The sequence below is a fragment of the Heptranchias perlo genome, chromosome 18 (assembly GCF_035084215.1).
Source record: "Heptranchias perlo isolate sHepPer1 chromosome 18, sHepPer1.hap1, whole genome shotgun sequence".
In the NCBI taxonomy this organism is placed as follows: domain Eukaryota; kingdom Metazoa; phylum Chordata; class Chondrichthyes; order Hexanchiformes; family Hexanchidae; genus Heptranchias; species Heptranchias perlo.
In genome coordinates, this window is record NC_090342.1 from 42,414,359 (window position 1) to 42,437,566 (window position 23,208).

The 23,208-nt window shown below is 42.8% G+C and overlaps 1 protein-coding gene across 1 annotated transcript in view; it reads left to right on the forward strand.

Annotated features, from left to right (window-relative positions):
- The window catches only part of LOC137334809 (receptor-type tyrosine-protein phosphatase zeta-like), a 256,238-nt gene that overhangs the window by 183,459 nt on the left and 49,571 nt on the right, over positions 1-23,208 (forward strand). Inside the window, exons 14-15 of the mRNA XM_067999798.1 lie at positions 15,162-15,253; positions 18,036-18,121. Of these exons, the coding sequence (XP_067855899.1) occupies positions 15,162-15,253; positions 18,036-18,121 (178 nt within the window). The remainder of the gene's footprint in view (positions 1-15,161; positions 15,254-18,035; positions 18,122-23,208) is intronic.

Genomic DNA, 23,208 nt, shown 5'->3' on the forward strand with positions numbered 1-23,208 from the left:
AGAGCTGATCAACAAAAAACTGATTACTACCAATATGAAACAAGGAAATCAGTAGGAAGAAAGGTAAAGCTCCTGTAAGGCGATTTTAAAAACTTTCTATTTAAAAAAAGTAAATGAAATATATCTTGCAAGTGGTAATCTATCAGCTACAGGGATAGGAGCTTCCAACTCCAAAGCAGAAGCAATATCTATACACAGACCATACATACACAGACACCATACATACATACACATCTGCGCGCACACACACACACCACATATACACATATCCACCCATTCACACACACGCATGCATATAAACACATACACACATTCACCCACAGACATCATACATCCACATGCACCCACACACACTCATAGACATACATATACACTCACCACAGACAATAAACATACCAAACACATGCACACACCCACAGATTCTGCATGCATACACACACACACAACTTTATTTCAAAGGTGCTCATCTGGAAATGAAATTGTTATTAAAAATACTGGCTAAGGGATTGTCTGAGTCTGATCATTTCACAATCAAACAGGCTATTGATTTGTTATCTTAAATTTTATATTTTAGAATTATTGGAAAAAATTCTGAAGGACAAAATTAGTCTCTACTTGGAGAAGCAAGGATTAATCAGGGATAGTCAACGTGGCTTTGTCAAGGGTAGATCATGTCTGACTAATTTGATTGAATTTTTTGAGGGGGTGACTAGGCGTGTGGATGAGGGTAACGCAGTGGATGTGGTCTACATGGATTTCAGTAAGGCCTTCGATAAAGTCCCGCACAGGAGACTGGTCAAGAAGGTACGAGCCCATGGAATCCAGGGTGCCTTGGCACTTTGGATACAAAACTGGCTTAGTGGCAGAAGGCAGAGGGTGATGGTGATGGTTGTTTTTGTGACTGGAAGCCTGTGGCCAGTGGGGTACCACAGGGATCGATGCTGGGTCCCTTGCTGTTTGTGGTCTACATTAACGACTTGGATATGAATGTAAAAGGTATGATCAGTAAGTTCGCTGATGATACAAAAATTGGTAGGGTGGTAAATAGCGAGGAGGATAGCCTCAGTCTGCAGGATGATATAGATGGGTTGGTCAGATGGGCGGAACAGTGGCAAATGGAATTTAACCCGGAAAAGTGCGAGGTGATGCACTTTGGAGGGACTAACAAGGCAAGGGAATACACAATGAATGGGAGGACCCTAGGCAAGACAGAGGGTCAGAGGGATCTTGGTGTGCAAGTTCACAGATCCCTGAAGGCAGCGGAACAGGTAGATAAGGTGGTAAAGAAGGCATATGGGATACTTGCCTTTATTAGCTGAGGCATAGAATATAAGAGCAAGGAGGTTATGATGGAGCTGTATAAAACACTGGTTAGGCCACAGCTGGAGTACTGTGTGCAGTTCTGGTCGCCACACTACAGGAAGGATGTGATCGCTTTGGAGAGGGTGCAGAGGAGATTCACCAGGATGTTACCAGGGCTGGAGCACTTCAGCTATGAAGAGAGACTGGGAAGATTGGGTTTGTTTTCCTTGGAGCAGAGGAGGCTGAGGGGGGACATGATTGAGGTGTACAAAATTATGAGGGGCACAGATAGGATGGATACTAAGGAGCTTTTTCCCTTCGTTGAGGGTTCTATAACAAGGGGGCATAGATTCAAGGTAAAAGGCGGGAGGTTTAGAGGGGATTTGAGAAAGAACTTTTTCACCCAGAGGGTGGTTGGAGTCTGGAACTCACTGCCTGAAAGGGTTGTGGAGGCAGGAACCCTCACAACATTCAAGAAGCATTTGGATGAGCACTTGAAATGCTACGGACCAAATGCTGGAATATGGGATTAGAGTAGACAGGGCTTGATGGCCGGCACAGACACGATGGGCCGAAGGGCCTCTATCCGTGCTGTATAACTCTATGACTCTATGACTCTAATTGCAGCTTTTTCTCTGATTTAAATGTAGTGAAGGATGTTACAAAAATATATTTGGATGTCTTTTCCTTTTGTTATTAGTTCTTCATTGTAACTGGATATTTTGTTGGCAGCAGCGTTGAGTAGTGAGATGTTGAACAATGAAGTGGTACAGCTATGAAACAGTGCCCCCTTTTGGACTCCATACAAGTGATAGGGTGCAGGGGATCCCATCCTCTCCCTGGTGCCAAGCTTCTTGTCGTTATTGGGGCACAGCTAAGCACTAATGAAGTATGTCAGGGTCATTGCAGGGTCAATTAATCCATCCATAGTTCTGATTTCTTTTCACTATAAAGCAGCCCATTTCTTTCATAAACTTTTGTGGACACTTCAATAGGAAAATGTCAGTGTTTAGCAAAGTCTTGTACATAGCCTGATAGATTCTTATGAAAAATGATTGTTTCTACACAGAGTGTATTTAAAATCATATCAGGTTACTTCAATTTGCTGTTGTTACAGTCAGTATTGTAACCTCTGCTGGGTGTTTAACAGTTCATTAAACTTGTAGATACAGCATCCCTGATGACTAGTTGGTTAAAGCAACAAGTAGTTAAGTCACACAGGAAGGTCGCAGATTTGATGCCAAGTCTTTGTTGAGTTAGCCGACATCAGCTTGGAGACTCCAGTGTCCCTGAGTTATGTGGGGGAAATCGACCAAGGTCCCTGCTCCTGATAGTTTTCCAGTGGCTCCTGCTGAATGCATGTATGTCTGGACATCGAGTGAGGACAGAATTGGGCTCAGCTGTGATGTCCCAGCGGTCGAATAGATAGTCAACATTGATGCCAAGGCACCAATCATGACCATTTAGACTCGGGACCAGAGTAAACAGCAACCCTGGAAAAATACCCTCTCTTCCAGAGAGAGGGGAATGACATAATTGATGAAGGAAAAGAAAAAAAAGTTAATAAAATATCCTGCCAGTTGTGTTTGTACATACTGGGATTCCAGCATCCAACCAATTGAAACAAGATTGCCTTGCTACAGGAACTCTCACTAAACTTTAGGAGAGACGGGAATTTACAGACATTAAGTCGTACCAGGCTTAATTTAAACGAAAATAACTGCCATATTCGTGGAAGATTTCCATAACTTTTTAAAGAAAACTGTTCACGGTTTAGTTGTAACAGAGAGCACTTAGTTTCTGTGTGTACAAAGTTCATCTGTCAGGCTGAAAAGGGTACATTGAATATTTGTTGGTTGGAAATTGTAATGATGTTGTGCATATTTTAAGATCTTGTTAAAATGCTAGTAATGTGGATTTTTCCATGTACTTTCTGTAATCCCATATATCTTTCATGCTTGTTCTCCTTGGATGACATTATGCTTTCATAGTTTAGGGCAGCTGTACATTTGGCGATGTTAAGATTCCAATTGAAGTACCGATCCAACAATACAGAAGTCTCTTTATTTTTCACTCTTGGCATTCAGACTTAATCCCTCCTTGGCTGTCCTGTGCCACTAAGTAAGATGAAAACTACACATTTTAATCAACTCATTTATTTTTGTAAAAAGAGGTGTTTGGAGGATTATATTTTAATTTGTATGTGGAATTTTCTTGACTTTGCATAATCGAGGATTAATATTTGAAATTATCCATCATGTCTTAAGCAACCGGAGCATTGCTCGAGTTCTTTGATCTGATAAAAAGCAAACTTAAATGCAGGTGCCTAGGGAGAGATTAAATGATGTGGTCACTTGCTCAAATGACCGTGTCCCTGTGTAGTTATAACTGAAGATTATCTGTGTTAGCTTGGCTCAGTTGGTAGCACTCTTGTGTCTGGATCTGAAGGGAGTGGCTCAAGCCCTACTCCAGGATTTGAGCATATAATCTAGGTTGACGTTCCACTGAAGCAGGTGTTGTCCTTTTACAATGAGGTGCTAAACCAAGATTCAGGTGGACTATTCTTGAAGAGCAGGGTGTCCTGGGCCACAATTTATTGCTTAACCAAAAATGGATTAACTGGTTGAGCAATGAACTGTGGCCCAGTTAACCCTGGTGGGACACATGTCTGTTGGTGGGATCTTGCCTGCTGCACCTGCCTATATAACATTCACAACATTTCAATGTAAGTGAAATGCTTTGACCCATGTTATATAAATGCAAATCTTTCTTTTGTATGTTACTGTTACCAACTTGATTTTCACATTCAGTCTACTTTTACAGCAAGTTTCCATGGTGCAAAAGATTTTGCAGTAGGAGTGATTCCTTATAGTGGTTACATATGAGTTACAAATTCAAGTCTGTCATAGATACTTTCTCAGGTCTGTGGTGTTAGTTGCTCCTACAGGTGGATTAAGCAAACACTTGAGAGGAGAGGCTCGATATGATTGGTTAACGTGTTTTGATTCACAGCGAGTGAGCATACAGAACAGCACTTATGATCAGATTCACATTGTTCAATCAGTACAATTTATCATCGTGTAATGGTACAAAATAAAGAACATGCTACCTCACACCAGTGGGTCATCTTACTTAACTTAAACAAGATGCCTTCTAGCTATCCTTCAGTATTTCTAACCTCTTTGCCTCAGTGAAGGACCTCACAGCTTTCCTGTTTAAAAAAAACCTGACAACCCTCGCAACCTCCCTAAAGCTTTTACCAAAACGGGTGGCAAGTCAGTGCACACCGACCGATCCATGCCGGAGTGATGCCCGTGCCGAATTCAGCTCCAGGCCTCATCTGCATTTAACCAGCGAGCTGAGGGTGCCAATTGGGCGTCCGGCAGCAGCTCGCTGGTAACAATGGCAGCAATTTTTGGGTTGGTTGCGATGCCAGCAACGGCCCTCAGGGGTCCTGCGAGGGAGGGGAGGCGATGCTGGGAGGGGGCAAGCTTGAGACAGCAACAGTTCCTCATTTGGTGCACTCCTGCTCCTTCTGACTCCAGAAAACACAAAAATTAAAAATGTTTTGAGCTTTTTTTCACCTACAACCAGCGTAGGGCCCCGATTTGCATAAAGAAATCAGCCTGCCGCCTGTTTCAGACGGGCGCCGTGGGTGACTAAATGCTGCCTGATTCAACTTTGCACGAGGCAATCTTCTGGGGTCAATCGGGCACAGGAGATCATGATCCAATTTTGGACCCCGCTTTACCTGTTTCATGCCTGGAAAATGGGCGTACCATATCCAATTTCTCCCCCAGTACATTACTGTAAACCGAGTATCCCGAAGAACATAGGAACAGGAGTAGGCCATTTAGCCGCTTGAGCCTGTTATTTCATTTAATGAGATCATGGCTTATCTATGACCTAACTCCATGGACATGATTTTTGGCCGGAGCTGGGAAGGGGGTGGGGGGTGGAATTTCTGACAGGAAATGCGGAAGCACGGGTTTCCCGGATATCCTTACGATTTTGACGTAAGGAAGTCATTTTTATTTCATTGCCGGTTTCCCGCCTGACAGGCCAGCCTGATTGACAGGCTGGCTCTCAGTCAGACGGGAGAAGAGGAAGGAAGAGGACGAGATCAGGTGAATGTTAGATTGGGAAAGAGTCAGGGATCACCCGGGGGGGGGGGTGGGGGGGGCCTCAGTAATCCGGGGTCACCAGGGGAGTCTGTCATCGGGGGGCGGGGGGGCTGTCAGTCATCAGTGGGGGGGTTGAGATCGGGAGTCATTGCGGGGTTGGAGATCATAGGAGGGCCGGAGATCGTGCGGGGGGGGGGGGGAGCGGTTGGAGATTGTGGGGGGTGGTCGCTGCAGGTAGGCATGTTGGGCCTGAGGAAGCACTCCTGCTCCTCTGGGCCCACTAGCTGTGCTGTAAAGGCATTTATCAGCAGTTTCGGGCCTTCTCGCCTCCTCTCACGTGGAAGGCCCGGGAATCCAGGCCCCCAGGGGCTAAAATCAAGAGACCTTTGAAAATGGAGGCCCGAAGCATCCTTAAAAGCTTTAAATGCCTGACCAGCCTCCTGAGAGCAGGTTGCTTGCTCGCCCCTCATCTCGCCCCCATGAAAACCGGAAATGGGCGGGTTTTAGATTCTTGCAATTGTTACTGCCCCCCCCCGCCCCTCCCACCCGTTTTCCAGGTTAAAATCATGCCCCATATACCCACCTTAGCCCCATATCCTTTAATATTTTTGGTTAACAAAAATCTAGCAATCGAGTTAGCACCAACTGCCGTTTGTGGAAGAGAGTTCTAAACTTCTACCACCATTTGCGTGTAGAAGTGTTTCCTAACTTCACTCCTGAAAGTTCTGGCTCTAATTTTTAGGCTATGTCCCCTAGTCCTCGACTCCCCAACCAGCGGAAATAGTTTCTCTCTATCTACCCTATTAGTTCCCCTTCATACTTTGAAAACTTCGATCAAGTCACCCCTTAATCTTCTAAATTCCAGGGAATACAACCCTAGTTTGTGTAATCTTTCCTCTTAATTTAACCCTGGGAGTCCAGGTATCATTCTAGTAAATCTACGCTGCACTCCCTCCAAGGCCAATATATCCTTCCTGAGGTGCGGTGCCCAGAACTGAACACAGTACTCCAGGTGTGGTCTAACCAGGGCTTTGTATAGCTGTAGCATAACTTCTACCCCTCTAGTCCTCTAGATATAAAGGCCAGCATTCCATTAGCCTTTTTGATTATTTTCTGCACCTGTCCACGACATTTTAATGATCTATGTACATGGACCTCTAAGTCTCTTTGGACCTCCACTGTTTCGAGCTTTTCACCATTTAGAAAGTACTCTGATCTATCCTTTTTAGGTCCAAAGTGGATGATCTCACACTTGCCTACATTTAAATCCATTTGCCACAGTTTTGCCCATTCACTTAATCTATCAATATCTCTCTTTAATTTTATGCTTCCATCTACATTGCTTACAACACTGCCTATCTTTGTGTCATCGGCAAACTTCGATATGTAGGTCTCTATCCCGTCATCTAAGTTGTTAATAAATACAATGAATAGGTGAGGCCCCAACTAGTCACATCCTACCAATTTGAGTACCTGCCCATTATCCCTACTCTGTCTCCCACCACTCAGCCAATTTCCTAACCAGGTCAATAATTTGCCTTCAATTCCATGAGCTTCAGCTTTAGCTAACAATCTCTTATGAGGGATTTTATCGAATGTCTTCTGGAAATCATGTTGTATGTTCCAATAGTTGTTTGGTACTGTTCACCTGCCTATAATTATGCCAAAGTGTTCTATTTCAGAAGATTTAGTTCCTGATGACAATATGGTACTTTTCTTCCATCGATGGGATAAATTATTCAGTCTTTTGTTTTTGCCATTCAAGAAGAACTATTAGATCAGGTTCTGAATTAATTGTGTGTTATGCAACAAAGGTTCGTCATAGAATTCTAGACATTTCAGCACCAAAAGAGGATCTATTCAGCACATTGTACTAATTCTGATGGTGGCCGCACATCGCAGCTTTCTACTCTAATCCCAATTCCCTGCTCTTTCCCTGTACTATTTAATATTCCTTCTTCAAGTGCTTATCTAATTCCTGGATTCAATTGGCACTTGTGGCACTTGCATATCCTAGTAACCCTGATGGAAAATTACCCTCTAACCTCCCCTTTATTGTTCCAGTACTGATTTATGCCCTTTTGCCATTAATTCCCTCACTAGTGGAAATAACCTTTTGCTGTTGACCCTTTCAAAGCCTTTCATAATTTTGAACACCATTCAGATCCCCCCTTACCTTTTCTGCTCCAGTGAACACAGCCAGAGTTTCCTAATTCTGCCATTATATTTGTATCCTCTCTTCCCTGGTATCACCCTAGTGCATCTACATTGCACCTTTTCTATGTTGCTGCTATCCTTTATATAATGGGGACACCCAAAACTGCACACAGTACAATCCAACCCCCAACCCAATCTGTGCCAAGTTGGCCGATCTCAACCGAAGCAGTGATAGGAATGCTACAAGTGGTTTCAGTGCCCTGTGGTTAGGGAAGGGTTAGGGAGGGTGGGGTGGAAATCACCTAGGTTCCCACTCTTGAGCATTATCCAGCAACCCCTACTGGAACTCTGCATGTCTGGATGTCAGGTTTGACTTGATGCTCCTCCCCCACTCTCAAATAACCTGCTTAACACTCACACAAAAAGAATGGCCTGTCAGCTGAGGTAGCGGACAGTGGCAGGAACCCATGAAACCAAGGCAACAATGGTTTACACCAGTGACCCTTCCAAATAATTTAATTAGCTGTAAAGCACTTTAGGACATCCTGAAAGGCGCTATATACATGCAAGTCTTTCTTCTTTTTCTTCAGGAGGAAGAAAATTGCAGACAAAAATTGATGAGTAAAGATTGATGGTTTTGAATGTAATCAGGCAGCTAATTTCTGGATAGGTTTTTTTTTACAATTAGTTTTAATAAGATTGGAAAACTTTATAAACCATTTTCCAAACAAAATCCTGAGCACAAATAACTATTCACATGGAGGCACTCTGGCACAAGACACTGATAGCAAACAGCACGTACAGTGCAAAATATGCAACAAGCTGCAATGCAACTTACTCTTTGTGCTCTACAGAAAGCTATCTTTTCACCCAAACCTTTATAGGCAAGCTTGGGAATATGAACGCAAATATCCAATGGCCAAGGACAAGATGTTGGCTTGAAAACATTGGAAGCTGAACTTGCAAAATTGAAATTCTTGTGCCGTAACTTGTGTCAAAACCCCGGGGATATTAGCAATTTGTCAGGAGTATTTTTTTAAATTCATTATTGGGATGTATTGGGATGTGGGCGTTGCTGGCAAGGCCAGCATTTATTGCCCATCCCTAATTGCCCTTGAGAAGGTGGTGATGAGCCGCCTTCTTGAACCGCTGCAGTCCGTGTGGTGAAGGTTCTCCCACAGTGCTGTTAGGAAGGGAGTTCCAGGATTTTGACCCAGCGACGATGAAGGAACGGTGATATATTTCCAAATCGGGATGGTGTGTGACTTGGAGGGGAACGTGCAGGTGGTGTTGTTCCCATGTACCTGCTGCCCTCGTTCTTCTAGGTGGTAGAGGTTGTGGGTTTGGGAGGTGCTGTCGAAGAAGCCTTGGCGAGTTGCTGCAGTGCATCCTGTGGATGGTACATTGGAGTATACTTCATATGGTAAACAAATGGGCCATTTAAAAACATCAAGGGCGATGAGACTGCTGGGATCTTTGCAATAATAATATTTATGAAGAGTTTTAAAAATGCAAGTTTCACAAAATGAAATTTTGCGCAGAAGACGGAATGCTCCAAAAATATATTACTGCTGCGATGACTATGGACCTGTACTTCCTCGGCTAGTTTCAATTATATCTCCCCCTTGGTACGAGGGAGGCTGCTCCAAGGTGTTGTAATGAGCACAGTGCCTCACCATGATCCCTGTGGGACTGCCTGTTCCAAACCCAAGTCCTGAGTGATCAAGAAAAAAAAGGCGAGACTCTTTATTTGTTTATTATATTTAAATAATTTTCGGAGAGTTGACACTATCCCTTAATTTTGTCTTTTTAGCTTGTTAAATACCTGATTAAAAGTCTCATGATATTAACAACAAGAGATTTGTCCATCGGGGATTCATTCCTTCAGCCACAGAGGGAAGGTGCTAATGAAATGATCCGACAGTTTGAGGAATACCAAAGATATGACTGCTAGACCATACAGCAAAGGCTGTAAACCTGTCAGCGCTTATTTCATTTTAATAGGGTGATAATTAGCAGGAAGCTTACTTATCAACACTCAGCACACAGTCTTGCTGCGGATGGACAATTAAATGGAACAGATGGCTATTTCGTGATGGGTATTACAGTCAGTATTCAGGAGAATATGTTTTGACAATTTTTCCCCAGCTGGTATGTGTCAGTAATACAGCTTTTTTTTAAGTGTGTGTGTTTCCCATGACAGTTGTTAAAACAAATTTCAGGTAAAATGCACACTTGATTGAATTGATATACAGCCGCTCCATGAAAATATGGATGTATTCAAATACAATCTGTCAAGGCATTCGTACCCAGTATCAACCTGACAGAGCCTGCATGTCCCATTTTAATTCACTTACGCAAGTAGCCAATTTTTAACCGAGTTTTCACCACCACCGACAAATGCTCCCTATTTATCCTCACTGTCTTAATTTTTAACCTTCCTCGTTTGTTTCATTACTTAAAATACTACCTGGTTTTGGATTTTTAAATGTTCAGGTGGATTAGTGTATGTTACACAGCAATCAGTGCACAAAAAGCAAGATACAGCAGATGCTGACAAGCTGAAGTAAGAACAGAGAATGCTGGAAACACTCAGCAGGTCAGGCAGCATCTGTAGAGAGATGAAGGCAGGGTTACCATTTCAGGTCGATGACCTTTCGCAGAAGATGTTACGGATGAACAGCTTATAGGGAGGACAGGAGAGGATTAAATGACTGTGATGATGGTGCAAGACAAAAGGAGGCAATAATGAGAGACATTAGAGAAATGAAAAATGTATCCAAGACCCAGAGCATGTGTAAATGGTTACAGTAGAATAGCAGAGGGGAGGGAAGCAAGGAAAATCTGGCAAAGGGGAGAAGGTTCAAGTGACCCGGGAGTGTGGTGGAAGAAAAAGGCAGGTGACGCCAGGAGTAAAGACCACCCTGATGGTCGTGAACTGATTGGGGATCCCCATCCCAAGCACTAGCCCATACCTTCCCCCATTCCCGGAAGCGCTGGTGCGCACATCCTACATTACCAACCCCCGCTGTTCAAGAGAAAATGGGAGCTGTGGTTAAAGTATGAAGTTGTTAAAATCAATGTTAAGGCCGGAGGGCTATAAAGTGTGAAGTGCTACAGGGTGACAGGATGTTCAACCCTTGCGTAGTAACCTACAGGTGGCAAAGAAATGCGGCATATGCAGGCTCTGCCAGGTTGATACTGGGTACAAATGCCTTGACAGATTGTATTTGAAAACATCCCTACTTTCAGGGGTTCATTCTGGTGAGTGGTTTTAGTATTTAGGTGTATTGTGAAGTAGCTCATTTGTAACACTGAATTCCACTTGCCCCAAGGGAATGGGTACAACTGCTGTGAATGCCCATACATCTTTATGGCTGTGTTGTTATAAATTTCTGAGCTTCAACAAATAGTTAGATTTGCACATATCCCTCTCACATGGTACCTGAGTTATGTGGGGAATGTTACTGCCATTACACTACATATACTACTTGGATTCAGCAAGATCAACATCAGGGCCCCTTTCTTAAGCAGACCTCGCATCCCCCACATAACAAAATGTTTCTTTCTACGTCCAGGTAAATGTACCAAGACCCCTTTGTCCCATTACTCTGGCTTGCTGAAATTTATCACATGACGCTACACAAACTTCAGTAGTCTTCAGCAGTCAGATTGAAAATACATTCAATCAGACCGAAGCTCAGGCTGTAAACCAATAGACACATTTATTTAAGATTAGACAGGTAAGTGAACAGTACAAATAGTATGTTTACAGTCTTTACTATTCTGCTTGAAATATCAAAGAACAGACACTTCTCCTAGATTACTACCCAACATAAAATTGATTCTTGGAACAGGGTCACTCAACTCTTATGTGGTGAAAAGCTATCATGAAGTCAGATCCAGCTCAGTCTGTCTGCAGAGTTTGGACTGACAGCCTGACTGATTCTTGTGGCCAAATATAAACCCACAATCGAAAGTACCTGACCACAGAGCTGTCCGTCAAAGGATTACAGAGAATCATTAGCTCTGCTCAGGGCCGCATTAAGAATTCATGGGATCCTGGACACCAAGAACATTTGGGACTCCCAACGCACAACTCCAACCCCACCCCAAACATTAAAACACAAATATGTGCTAAAATGCCTAAAGATTAAATAGCTAACCTAGTGATGAGCTGCAAAAGCTTCTAGAAGTTACTAATTGGATAGCCCTTTTAAAGAGCCGGCACAGGCACAATGGTCCGAATGGCCTCCTTCTGTGCTGTATGAGTCTAAGATCTTCCACCACATCTTCCTGCCCTGCGGTGAGGCTCCGACGGCATTGTCCACTCTTCCCGCTCTGCTCACAAACTTCTTTGACCATGTCTTTCCGCCGCTGGAACAATGCGTGAGCTGCATGGCGCAGGGATGACTACAGTCACGTGACTAAACGCCCCACTCAAATTCCAGTCACTGCCTGCCATACATTGCAATCAACCCAGCCAGCAGGCAGCGCATTTTAAGTTTATGGTAAGCAGTGTTCATCATACTTGGCCGGAGCCCCTGGGCATTGGGATCTGACCCCGTAGACGCGTGTGCTAATGTGGCCCTGGCTCTGCCCCCACACAGGCCCAACCTAAGTCTTCACCCCAGATACACCAGTCAATCAGAACCAGTACCCCAGGATGTCAATCACCCAGAATGTTTGAAACTGAATAGGATAGCTTTGCCAAGTACTTTGAATTACTTGCTAGCTGAGTCCCCATCAGGTATCAGAAATAATCAGACCATGACACCAAGGACTTCCAGAACTGTGCAAGTCTCGACCTTGACCTGAGGTACAGGTATTGGCTGAACTGTAATGTAAATTCTATCTGGCTTGCGGAAAACAGCTAACAATAACTGACATTAACCCTGTGTATGTATTGTAACCAGTGATGAAGAAACCAATAGATAATCTAACAAAGACAAAGATGCCTCATTTTTGTCACCTCACTTAAAACCATTGGCAGGGATTGTTGCCTTAGGATGGACATCAATATGATTTGTAAATAACACTCAGGTTCGAGGATTTCAGTTTTACTTTTGTAACTGACACTTTGGGGGTGATTTTAAACCCCAAGAATGTGTGGGTTGGGGGGCGGGTGCAAGTTGAAAATAATTGTTTTTTTGGGTCGCAACCGCAAAGTTTTCGGACTTTGCATTCCCAGTGGGAAGCCTGTACTTTTACACGCCAATGTTAAACCAGGAAATTTAGCCGGGTTGCAGTCGCGACCTAAAAAATAACTATTTTCAACTCCCACCCGCCACCAATCCACCCGTTCTTGCGGTTTAAAATCACCCCTTTTGTCATGGTAGTTGTGGTAACTGTGCCTGGTATGATTTTAAGTTGAGTCAGACTACCATATTGTACCAATCACAGTCAGTGTAAGATTACCACACTGTATTAAACACAGTCAAAGACAGACCACTATATTACTGAGCACAGTTAGAGTCAGACTACCATATTGTACCAATCACAGTCAGTGTAAGACAACCACACTGTATTAAACACAGAATCAGACTACAACAACAAAACAACTTGCATTTATATAGCGCTGTTGACATGGTAAAATGTCCCAAGGCGCTTCACAGGAGCGTAATCAGACAAAAATTGACACTGACTCAATGAAGCAGACATTAGGACAGGTGACCATAAGCTTGATCCAAAAAGACTACCATACCATGCCATACCAAACACAGTCAGTGTAAGACTACCACACTGTTAAACACAGTCAGAACCAAACAATCACAATGTACCAAATACAAAACCATAGACTACCACACTGTACCAAACACAGTCACTTTTCCTGGGTCATCGGATTCCTTAACAACAACCTGCATTTTATCTAGCACCTTTAATGACAAAAAACATCCCAAGGCACTTCACAGAGGCATGATAAAAAACGATGTCGAGCCAAGGAGAGATTAGGAGGAGTGACCAAAAGCTTGTTCGAAAAGGAGGGTTTTAAAGCGGATCTTAAAGAAAGAGAGGGAGGTGAAGGGGCGGAGGGTTAGGAAGGGAATTCCAGAGAGTGAAAACTTGACAGCTGAAGTTACGACTGCCAATAGTGGGATAAAGGGAGGGGGATACACAAGAGGCTAGTCAGAGAAATGGAGAGTTTGGGGAGCAGGTTTGGTGTGTAGGGATGGAGGAGATTACAGAGATACAGAGGGTCGAGGCCATGGAAGGATTTAAAGACAAGGATGAGAATTTTAAATTTGTGGCATTGATGACTGTGGGCCATGTAGGTCTGTGAGGATGAGGGTGAAGGGCGAGCAGGACTTGATGCATGATTAAATACAATCAGTAGTGTTTTGTACAAATTGGAGTTTATAGAGCGTGGAGGGTTATCTGGAATCTAAACAAAAATACATCTGAAATTCTAGTTGAAGAGAATATAAATTCCAACAGATATTTATAAAAAAAATCTCCAAGTGCAACACTGATCTTTATTTATCATATTGAATTGTTTTATGATCCAAGTGTATATCCTGTTTATGCTCAGGTAAATAATTGAATTTGATAAAACTATTTCCTCCCTCTTTTTATAATCATCAAAGGTGATGCTCACTGCACCTGTGCTCTTGATAGTAAATATTTTTTTTCACTTTCTCTAAACTCCCTCGTTGCAGACACAGCAGCTGTCGTCACTGACTAATTTTGTTTCTCACGTTTATCCTGTGAGAACGGGCTGTCTGCAGCATTTGTTGGGTCATATCTTAGGTTCCTTTAATTTTCATTCACTCGTCAAAACGCTTGTGAAAAAGGAGCCATCTGCTAGAAGCAGCGGGCTGTTCTTTAGTCGGCTCAGAGTCGTGTGTATTGTTATAATTATGTTTCTTGTCCAGTTTTGTAAACTTAGCACGGTGACAGTGTGTGAGCACAACTATTTTAGACACAAGATTTTTCACTACTATGGGTTTCACCGATTCTTTAAATGCCAATATGGCCATTTTCCTGGCAGGCAGGCAGGCAGGCAGGCAGGCATACCTACTGGAAGAGAGGTATTTTAGTCTGTCAGGGGTAGTTCTCACAAGTGCGTACAGAATGAGTGACATTGTGAAGAGAGCTAGGGTATCACCCTGCGGCATTATGGGAACGATCTTCTCTCCCTCACGTAGTCTCAATGCCTTCACAATGACGTCTGATCTCTACTCTCCTGCATCCAGTACGGGTAAATGTAATTCCAGCCACACCATCTCAGAGGTGGAAAGTCAGACAGTCCCACACAACTAAGGAGAGTTAAATAACAAGAAAAGCATTTTTTTCAGTATTACAGTACTGACTTTTCAGCTTGTGGCCTTTCTGTTAACTTTCCCTTTACCTTTAAAATAGGTTCTTTGTATTGTTTGGTTACTTAGCTTTCAGAAAATATGCAGATTAAAGGCGAAACTTTGTAACCGTTTGCCCAGAATTTGAAACAGTATTAAACTGGTAGGTACAGTATTTTCCAAAAGTTGTACTTGAGGAGTGCTTCTCATAAGTGGTTAGGTTCTAAGAAAGCCACACTAGGGCTCGAGTGCCTCTTAAAGCTGTTTTCACTCTTTTCTACAGGAAATGCTTTCAGACTGCCCATTTTTACTTGGAAGATAATGCTTCGCCCAGAGTGGTGTCCACTTCACCATCGCCAGCCCTTCCCGTCTCAGGTAATTTCTTGCCAGTTGCTCTCCTCAATCAGGTCTGCACCCACTAACTAGCAATTAAAACATATCATATCTGTTAACCGTTTTTTTCTGTTTTACTTAGCTGTTGTGCGTTGTACTTTAATTATCTTATATTGCCATTCATCCTGTGTAGTTCATTGCATTTTTTTGACTACCTCAGTGCACAGTGGATGCACATTCTCTGCTGATGCATTGGTTTTCTCAACAACTTGATCAAAGAAGTCGCTGGTCACTGGAGCGAATTTCTATTTCAGAACCTTACGGCTGCTGCAAGCATCGTCCATTTATCGCATGTGGGTGGGGAGATATTTTAGTCTACTCAGAAATCAAAATAAGGCACAACTGCGTTCTTCGAAACATATAACGCTTGAAACATTTTAAGAGTTTGTTACGTTGTATCAGGCACACCTTAGTGCTGAACTTAGTTCCGATCAAAAGCAAAGCAGTTATTTTCCCCCTGCACAATTGAGGAAAAAGGCCTGCAAATGTTGGAGGTGTGAAACAACAGAGAATGCTGGACGAATATTACAGCTCTATCAGTATCTCTCCACAGATTTTGTCAAGCGGTGCTGTGTATTTCCAGCTTTTTCTGTTTTCCCATTTTTCAAAAAAAAGAAAAAAGAGACTTGCATTTATATAGCATCTTTCACCTTTCAGGACGTCCTAAAGCGCTTTTACAGCCAATGAAGTGCTTTTGAAGTGTAGTCACTGGAACGTAGGAAACACGGCAGCCAATTTGCGCACAGCAAGCTCCCACAAACAGCAATGTGATAATGATCGGATATGTGATGTTGGTTGAGGGGTAAAAATTGGGCAGGACACCGGGGAGAACCCCCTGCTTTTCTTCAAAATAGTGCCATGGGAAAGTTTCAATTTTTCACACTCAATTGCAGTGGGACGGGCTACAGTTGATCTAGCAAAACAAAGAGTAGGAATGGAACAAGCTACTTGAAAAAAATCAAGAATACTTATAATTTCAACTCATTTAAATGTAATTTTTGTTGTCCATGTTAATGCTATTAAAAAAGAACTTTGCTATCCTCAAATGAATAATTACAAACACATAGCACTCTCCTCATCGTGGCACATTTCAAATATCATTGCACAAAGTGCCAATAAAATTACATTGATGTACTAATGTTTAATCTCCCCCTACAGCCTTTTACCAGTGTTAACGGTGCCTGAATAGCTTGCCTGTAAAAAAAATATTGTTTATAATAAAAGTGGATGATTTTAACATAATGCTGGTTTCATAAAATGCTTATTAGTCAGAACACTTGATTATGACATTGTGATAAAATGCTAAAATGCAGGTATTTTGCCTCTTAGGAAACATACAACTAAAATTCTTGATGAAGGGGACCCAGGAACTATTATTTTGTTGTACATTAATTTATTTATCCAAACAGCAGACTTATATCAGTATTCCATCACTCCAAGTTGCTGGCGTTTTGAAGTATTTTGAAAGCAGGTGTACTCAGCCTGCAGGGTCATGTTGATGGAGCAGTCACCCTCTTCTAAACTTGTAGTGGCACAAATCCTAAGAAAACAGGCCGAGTGGTTGTGGTAGCCCAGTGTTTAAATTCCCACCATGCCAAGTTGTGAAATTGAATTTAATAAATCTGGTCATTTGTGGGCTGGCACTAGAAAATGACCATGAAAGCTGGCAGTTTATGTAAAAACCCAAGTGGTTCATTAATGGGACCTGCCACCTCTACTTGATCTGGCCGACATGTGACTCTAGTCCCACACTATGTGGTTGACTCGTATTGTCCTCAGGGCAACTAGGGATGGGCAATAAATACAGCCTTGCCAGTGTCTCCCACATCCCAAGAACAAATATAAAACCTCTTTGTCCTGAAACAAACTCAGGATTTGGTTGTCTCTGAAAAACGGCAGCTGATGGCCAAGCGATGGTTCTATTACCACCGGCTGCAGTTAAAAGTACAAACTGCCCAACTTAGCTTCTTTACAGGTCTTATGAGCTTCCGTCATATTGGCAAGCTCTGATTCTCCCCAGCACCTGATCGAGAATGGTGCTGGATGGAAATGTAAACTGCTTAGACCAATACAGCAATGCCCTCCCGAAACCATCAAATAGTTGTCCTCAGTTGTGAGCATGTTTGATTATTTTAACTTTTCAGCTAACTGAATACCCCTGGCCCTAAAGGGTTCTGATAACTGATGTAGCGTTGTATTCCACACTTTGGCCTGGGAGCAGCAGTATGAGAACTATAATTATCAGGAGTATTAGAATTATAAGGGTCAGCCCTGGTTCTGTGGTAGCACTCTTGTCTCTGAGTCTGGAAATCATGGGTTCAAGCTCCACACTAGAGGCTTTGCGCATTACCTAGGCTTCTGTGCCATACTGAGGGGCTGCTGCACTGTTGGAGATGCCATCTTTCGGATGAGATGTTAAACCAGGGTCCCTTGTTTTACAAAGAGCAACCAACATCATTAAAACACAGTATTGGTCATTTATCTCATTGATGTTTGTGGGATCTTGCTGTGTGCAGATTGGCTGCCATGTTTGCCTACATTACAACAGTGACTACACTTCAAAAGACTTCATTGGCTGAGGACGTGAAAGGCAATATATTAATGCAAGTTTTTTCTTTCTTTATATAAGTCTCTAACTCCTTGCAAATCAGCCAAATAAAGGAGAATGTTTCAATGTATGTTCAGACTGATGGTTTTTGTTGCTGTAATCTGTCAATCTGCATTTTTAATGAGGCTACAAAAATCCAATTCTTACCTTCTTCAGATGAAATGGGAGCAATTCCAATCAAGCAATTTCCAAAGCACGTTGCAGAACTTCATGCAAATGATGGATTTGCTGAAGAATTTGAGGTATGTTCTAATTGTATTTTGTGATAATTTGTTTAAAACAATGAATGTGAGGAAAGTTACAGTTAAGTAAACCTCCTGTCCTGACAGCATTGTTTTATAATTCCAAGAGTTAGTAGATCGCTTAGTTTTTAAAAAAATCAAAGGGCCAAATCCTGAAATTGCACCATACAATTCCAAAGATAGACCTGTATCATGAATGTTGTCATGAGTTAAACAGTCATGAGGGATCATCAATTTAAAAGTATCTCTAAGAGAGTGAAGAGAGCAGTTAGGAGAAATTTCTTTACACAGAGAGTTATTACAGCTTGGAATGCTTTGCTACAGAGATTAGTTGAGGTATCTTTTAAGGGAAGGTTAGATAAATGTTGGCAGCATTGGGACTATGGGGAGAGACCAGGCAGTGTGTTTAGTTTTGGATTGTTGCCACAAACGCGATGGGCCGAATGGCCTCCTCCTGTGCTGTAAACTTCTATGGTTCTATAAAAAACAGTGAGGTTTAACAACTTCAAATGAAGCATCGCTGATGATAATTAATAGGCATGTCAGTATTACTCTACCTCAAGGACACACACATTCATGCCATTTCTTTTAAAGATTTTTAAAAATTGAGGCCTTAAAATCCAGCTGTGGGATAATAGCATACTAACATTTAGCATGTCTGTCTGAAATGTTTCTGTCTGTTAAACAGGCTGTTACCGCCACTAAAATAGCAGGGGGAGGAATTTCAGATGAACATATTACCACTTGTACCAACTACACCACAGTGTATTTTCAAGGTCCAAGCGTATCTGTTAATTATCATGAAGTGGTGGTGATCGGAGGGGTTGTCTGCTTGTTTTACTCAGAACAGGGATAGATATCCAACTTTATTTTGCACCTAGTATCATCATGAAACACTTCCAAATCAGGTAGTGCATAGGTTAGATGCAGTTTAAAAGTTCCACCATATTTGTTCCTTAACCTAAGTCCCCAGGATACCTCTTACTATACCTGCATGACAGTTTCATTTCCAACACCTGCCATTAAGCAACCCTTCTACCTGAGGTTGTTCAATTGTAGCTAGTTCTGTTACTTTGATGCTATTGGTTCATGTCCACTGGGAAATCAATTAAGACTGCTTGCACCTTCAATATATAATCCTTGGAGAATGCATAACTGGAATCAAACCTAGGTCCGCAGGTGAAGGGCAGCATTCTGACCCATTTCCCTCCTTCTTTTAATCTGTGGCTCCCACCTCGGGGCGGGGGGGTGGGAGGGGACGGAATCTGCACTCAGATATTCAGATGATTTGTACTGTGAACAGATTGCTCTGTGTTTGTGATTGATGTTTGGACTATTAGATGATTTTGCATGAACCGTTTTTTTAAATTCCACAGTGACATTGCTAGAACATTTATTTTAGTTTAAAAATGTGATTTAACACAAATTGCAAGTCTTTTTTTAAAAAAAAACATGAAGCAATGTGTATAGCAATGTGTATTTTTTGCATGTTAAATTTGAGCCTAATTTGCAACCTTTGATGAACTTTATTAGCAGCAGTTGAAAGTTCACAGTAGTTTTATAGAGAAGTAATAAATACATAGAAAACAGAAAACCAGAAAAAAATGAATAAAATCAGAAGAACAGCCTCTCGGTCAGCCTGTCTCTTTATCTTTGTCTCTCTTTCTCCAACCCCTTCCTGTGTGTCTCTTTACCTGTGTCTCTGTCTTGGTCAAAGAAATCCCCGAGAATATGACATAGAACTGCCAGTCAGCATACTTCTCTCACTTTCTATGATGTGTTAAAATGTTTACCCCAGAAACTAAAGGTAGGTGGGGTAACAGTATATGGGAGTAAAGAAGATATATCATTATAATAATTAGCTAACCAGTTCCATTGTTTAATATAAGAACATAAGAAATAAAAGCAGGAGTAGGCTGTATGGCCCCTCGAGCCTGCTCCACCATGCAATAAGATCATGGCTGACCTTCCACCTCAAATCCACTTTCCCGCCCAATCACCATATCCCTTGATTCCCTAAGTATCCAAAAATCTATCAATCTCAGAATGACTGAGCATCCACAGCTCTCTGGGGTAGAAAATTCCAAAGATTTTCAACCCTCTGAGTGGAATTTTTCCTCACTCGGTCCTAAATGGCCGATGTTGAGGGCATAAAAACATAAGAAATAGGAGCAGGAGTAGTCCATACGGCCCCTCAAGCCTGCTCCGCCATTCAATCAGATCATGGCTGATCTTCAACCTCAACTCCACTTTCCTGCCCGACTCCCATATCCCTTGATTCCCCCAGAGTCCAAAATGTTATCTATCTCAGCCTTGAATCTACTCAACGACTCAGCATCCACAGCACCTGAGGTAGAGAATTCCAAAGATTCACAACCCTGAGTGAAGAAATGCCTCCTCATCTCAGTCTTAAATGGCCGATCCCTTATCCTGCGACTATGCCCTCTAGTTCTAGACTTTCCAGCAAGGGGAAACAACCTTTCAGCCTCTACCCTGTCAAGCCCCCTCAGAATCTAATATGTTTCAATGAAATCACCTCTTATTCTTCTAAGCTCCAGAGAATATAGGCCCATTCTACTCAATCTCTCCTCATAGGACAACCCTCTCATCCCGGGAATCAACCTAGTGAACCTTTGTTACACCCCCTCTAAGGCAAGTATATCTTTCCTCAGGTAAAAAACTGTATACAGTACTCCAGGTGTGGTCTCACCAGAGCCCTATATAATTGCAGCAAGACCTCCTTACTCTTATACTCCAACCCTCTTGCAATAAAGGCTACTATGCCATTTGCCTTCCTAATTGCTTGCTGTACCTGCATGTTAACTTTCAGTGATTTGTGTACAAGGTCACCCAAATCCCTCTGACAAACAACATTTCTTAGTCTCTCACCTTTTAAAAAATATTCTGCGTTTCTATTCTTCCTACCAAAGTGAATAACCTCACATTTCCCCACATTATACTCCATCTGCCACCTTCTCGCCCACTCACTTAACCTGTCTGTATCGCTTTGCGGCCTCTTTGTGTCCTCCTCACAGCTTATTTCCCACCTAGCTTTGTATCATCAACAAACTTGGATACATTACACTCGGTCCCCTCATCTAAGTCATTGAAATATATTGTAAACAGCTGAGGCCCAAGCACTGATCCTTGCAGCAGGCCACTATTTACAACCTGCCAAGCCGAAAATGACCCGTTTATTCCATTTCTCTGTTTTCTCTCCGTTAACCAATCCTCAATCCATGCTAATATATTACCACCATCCCATGAGCCCTAATCTTGAGTAACAAACTCTTGTGTGGCATCTTATCGAATGCCTTTTGAAAATAGACTAAATATGACTAATAATTAATTAAAAGAATGTACTACAGATGTATTTTTTTGTTTCAAAATTTCTTTTTTATATTTCAAAGTATACTTTATTTCATAAAATTTAAAGATACACACTGTTTACACACAGTTCAAATAAAGGGCACAAAATGCAGTACAGCAGTTCAAAGCAATACAGTACAGATTGTATACACGACGATCTCACTGTTACAATTTTAAAACACAGTACATATTTTCTAATACATTCTGTACAATACAGGGTGGGATGGCCTTCCACGGTGGCCTTTCCCCATAGTGCCTTTGTGTAGGTCGCACCTCGTTTCAGTGCGTCCCGCAGCACATACTCCTTGACCTTCGAGTGTGCCAGTCAGCAACACTCGATCATGGACAGCTCCTTCAGCTGGAAGACCAGCAGGTTTCAGGCGGACCAAAGGGCCTCCTTCACCGAGTTGACAGTCTTCCAGCCGCAGGTGATATCTGTCTCGGTGTGCGTCCCGGGGAACAGCCCGTGGAGCACAGCGTCCTGTGTTACCAAACTGTTTGGGATGAACCAGGACGGATACCAACGCATCTCACTCCACAACCTCTGCGCAAAGAGGCAGTCCATCAGGAGGTGGACGACAGTTTCCTCCCCACCGCAGCCTCGAGGGCAGCTCACAGTGGCGCTGAGAATCCGTGCGTGTAGGAAGGACCATGCTGGGAGGGCCTTTCTCACCACCATCCAGGCTACATCCTGGTGCCTGTTGGTCAGTTCCGGCGATGAGACTTTCTTCCAAATGGCATCGACCGTCTGGTCAAGGAAAAGCCCGATCGAGTCCACCCTCTCCTTTCCATGCAGGACTCTCAGAACATTTCATGTCGACCACTGTCTGACGGCTTGGTGGTCGAAGGGGTTCCTCCTTAGGAACTTCTCCAACAGGGACAGATGGGCGAGGGGGGGGGGGTGGGGGATGGTCCAGCTGGACATGACGTCCTGTGCCTGCTCGGCCAGCATGGCCAGACCCAGCCTTCTCAGTGTTGGACAGGTAGAAACTCAGCACATAGTGACACTTGGTGTTTGCGTACTGGGGCTCTAGTTTTTTTTTCAAAAAATATACTTTATTCATAAAATTTGCAGCAATACATATAATACAGTTGTCATATCACATTCCAAATGTACACAATACAGATTATACAATTTTCAGGTTACATCAAGTACAGTTCAATGAATACATTGTACATAATTACAGTTCATGACAGTCTAGGGTGCCTCATTGCATTACACTCAAGTATAGATTACAGATTCATTACAGGTACATTACAGATTCATTACAGGTACATTACATCAATTTGAATTTTACATTCTGCCCGAGGGGTTTTTCCCTGATTGCAGCCCCTCGGTATACAATGGCGGGAAGGCTCTAAATGGTTGCCTTTCCCCACAGAGCCTTTGCGGCGGCCGCACCCATCCTCAGTGCGTCGCTGAGCACGTAGTCCTGGACCTTGGAATGTGCCAGTCTGCAACACTCGGTCGAGGACAGCTCCTTGCACTGGAAGACCAGCAAGTTTCACCGAGTTGATGGTCTTCCAGCAGCAGTTGATGTCCATCTCGGTGTGCGTCCCCGGGAACAGCCCGTAGAGCACAGAATCCTGTGTTACGGAACTGCTCGGGACGAACCTGGACAAATACCACTGCATCTCTCTCCAGACCTTCTTTGCAAAAGCACATTCCAGAAGGAGATGGGTGACGGTCTCGTCTCCACCGCAGCCTCCTCGGGGAC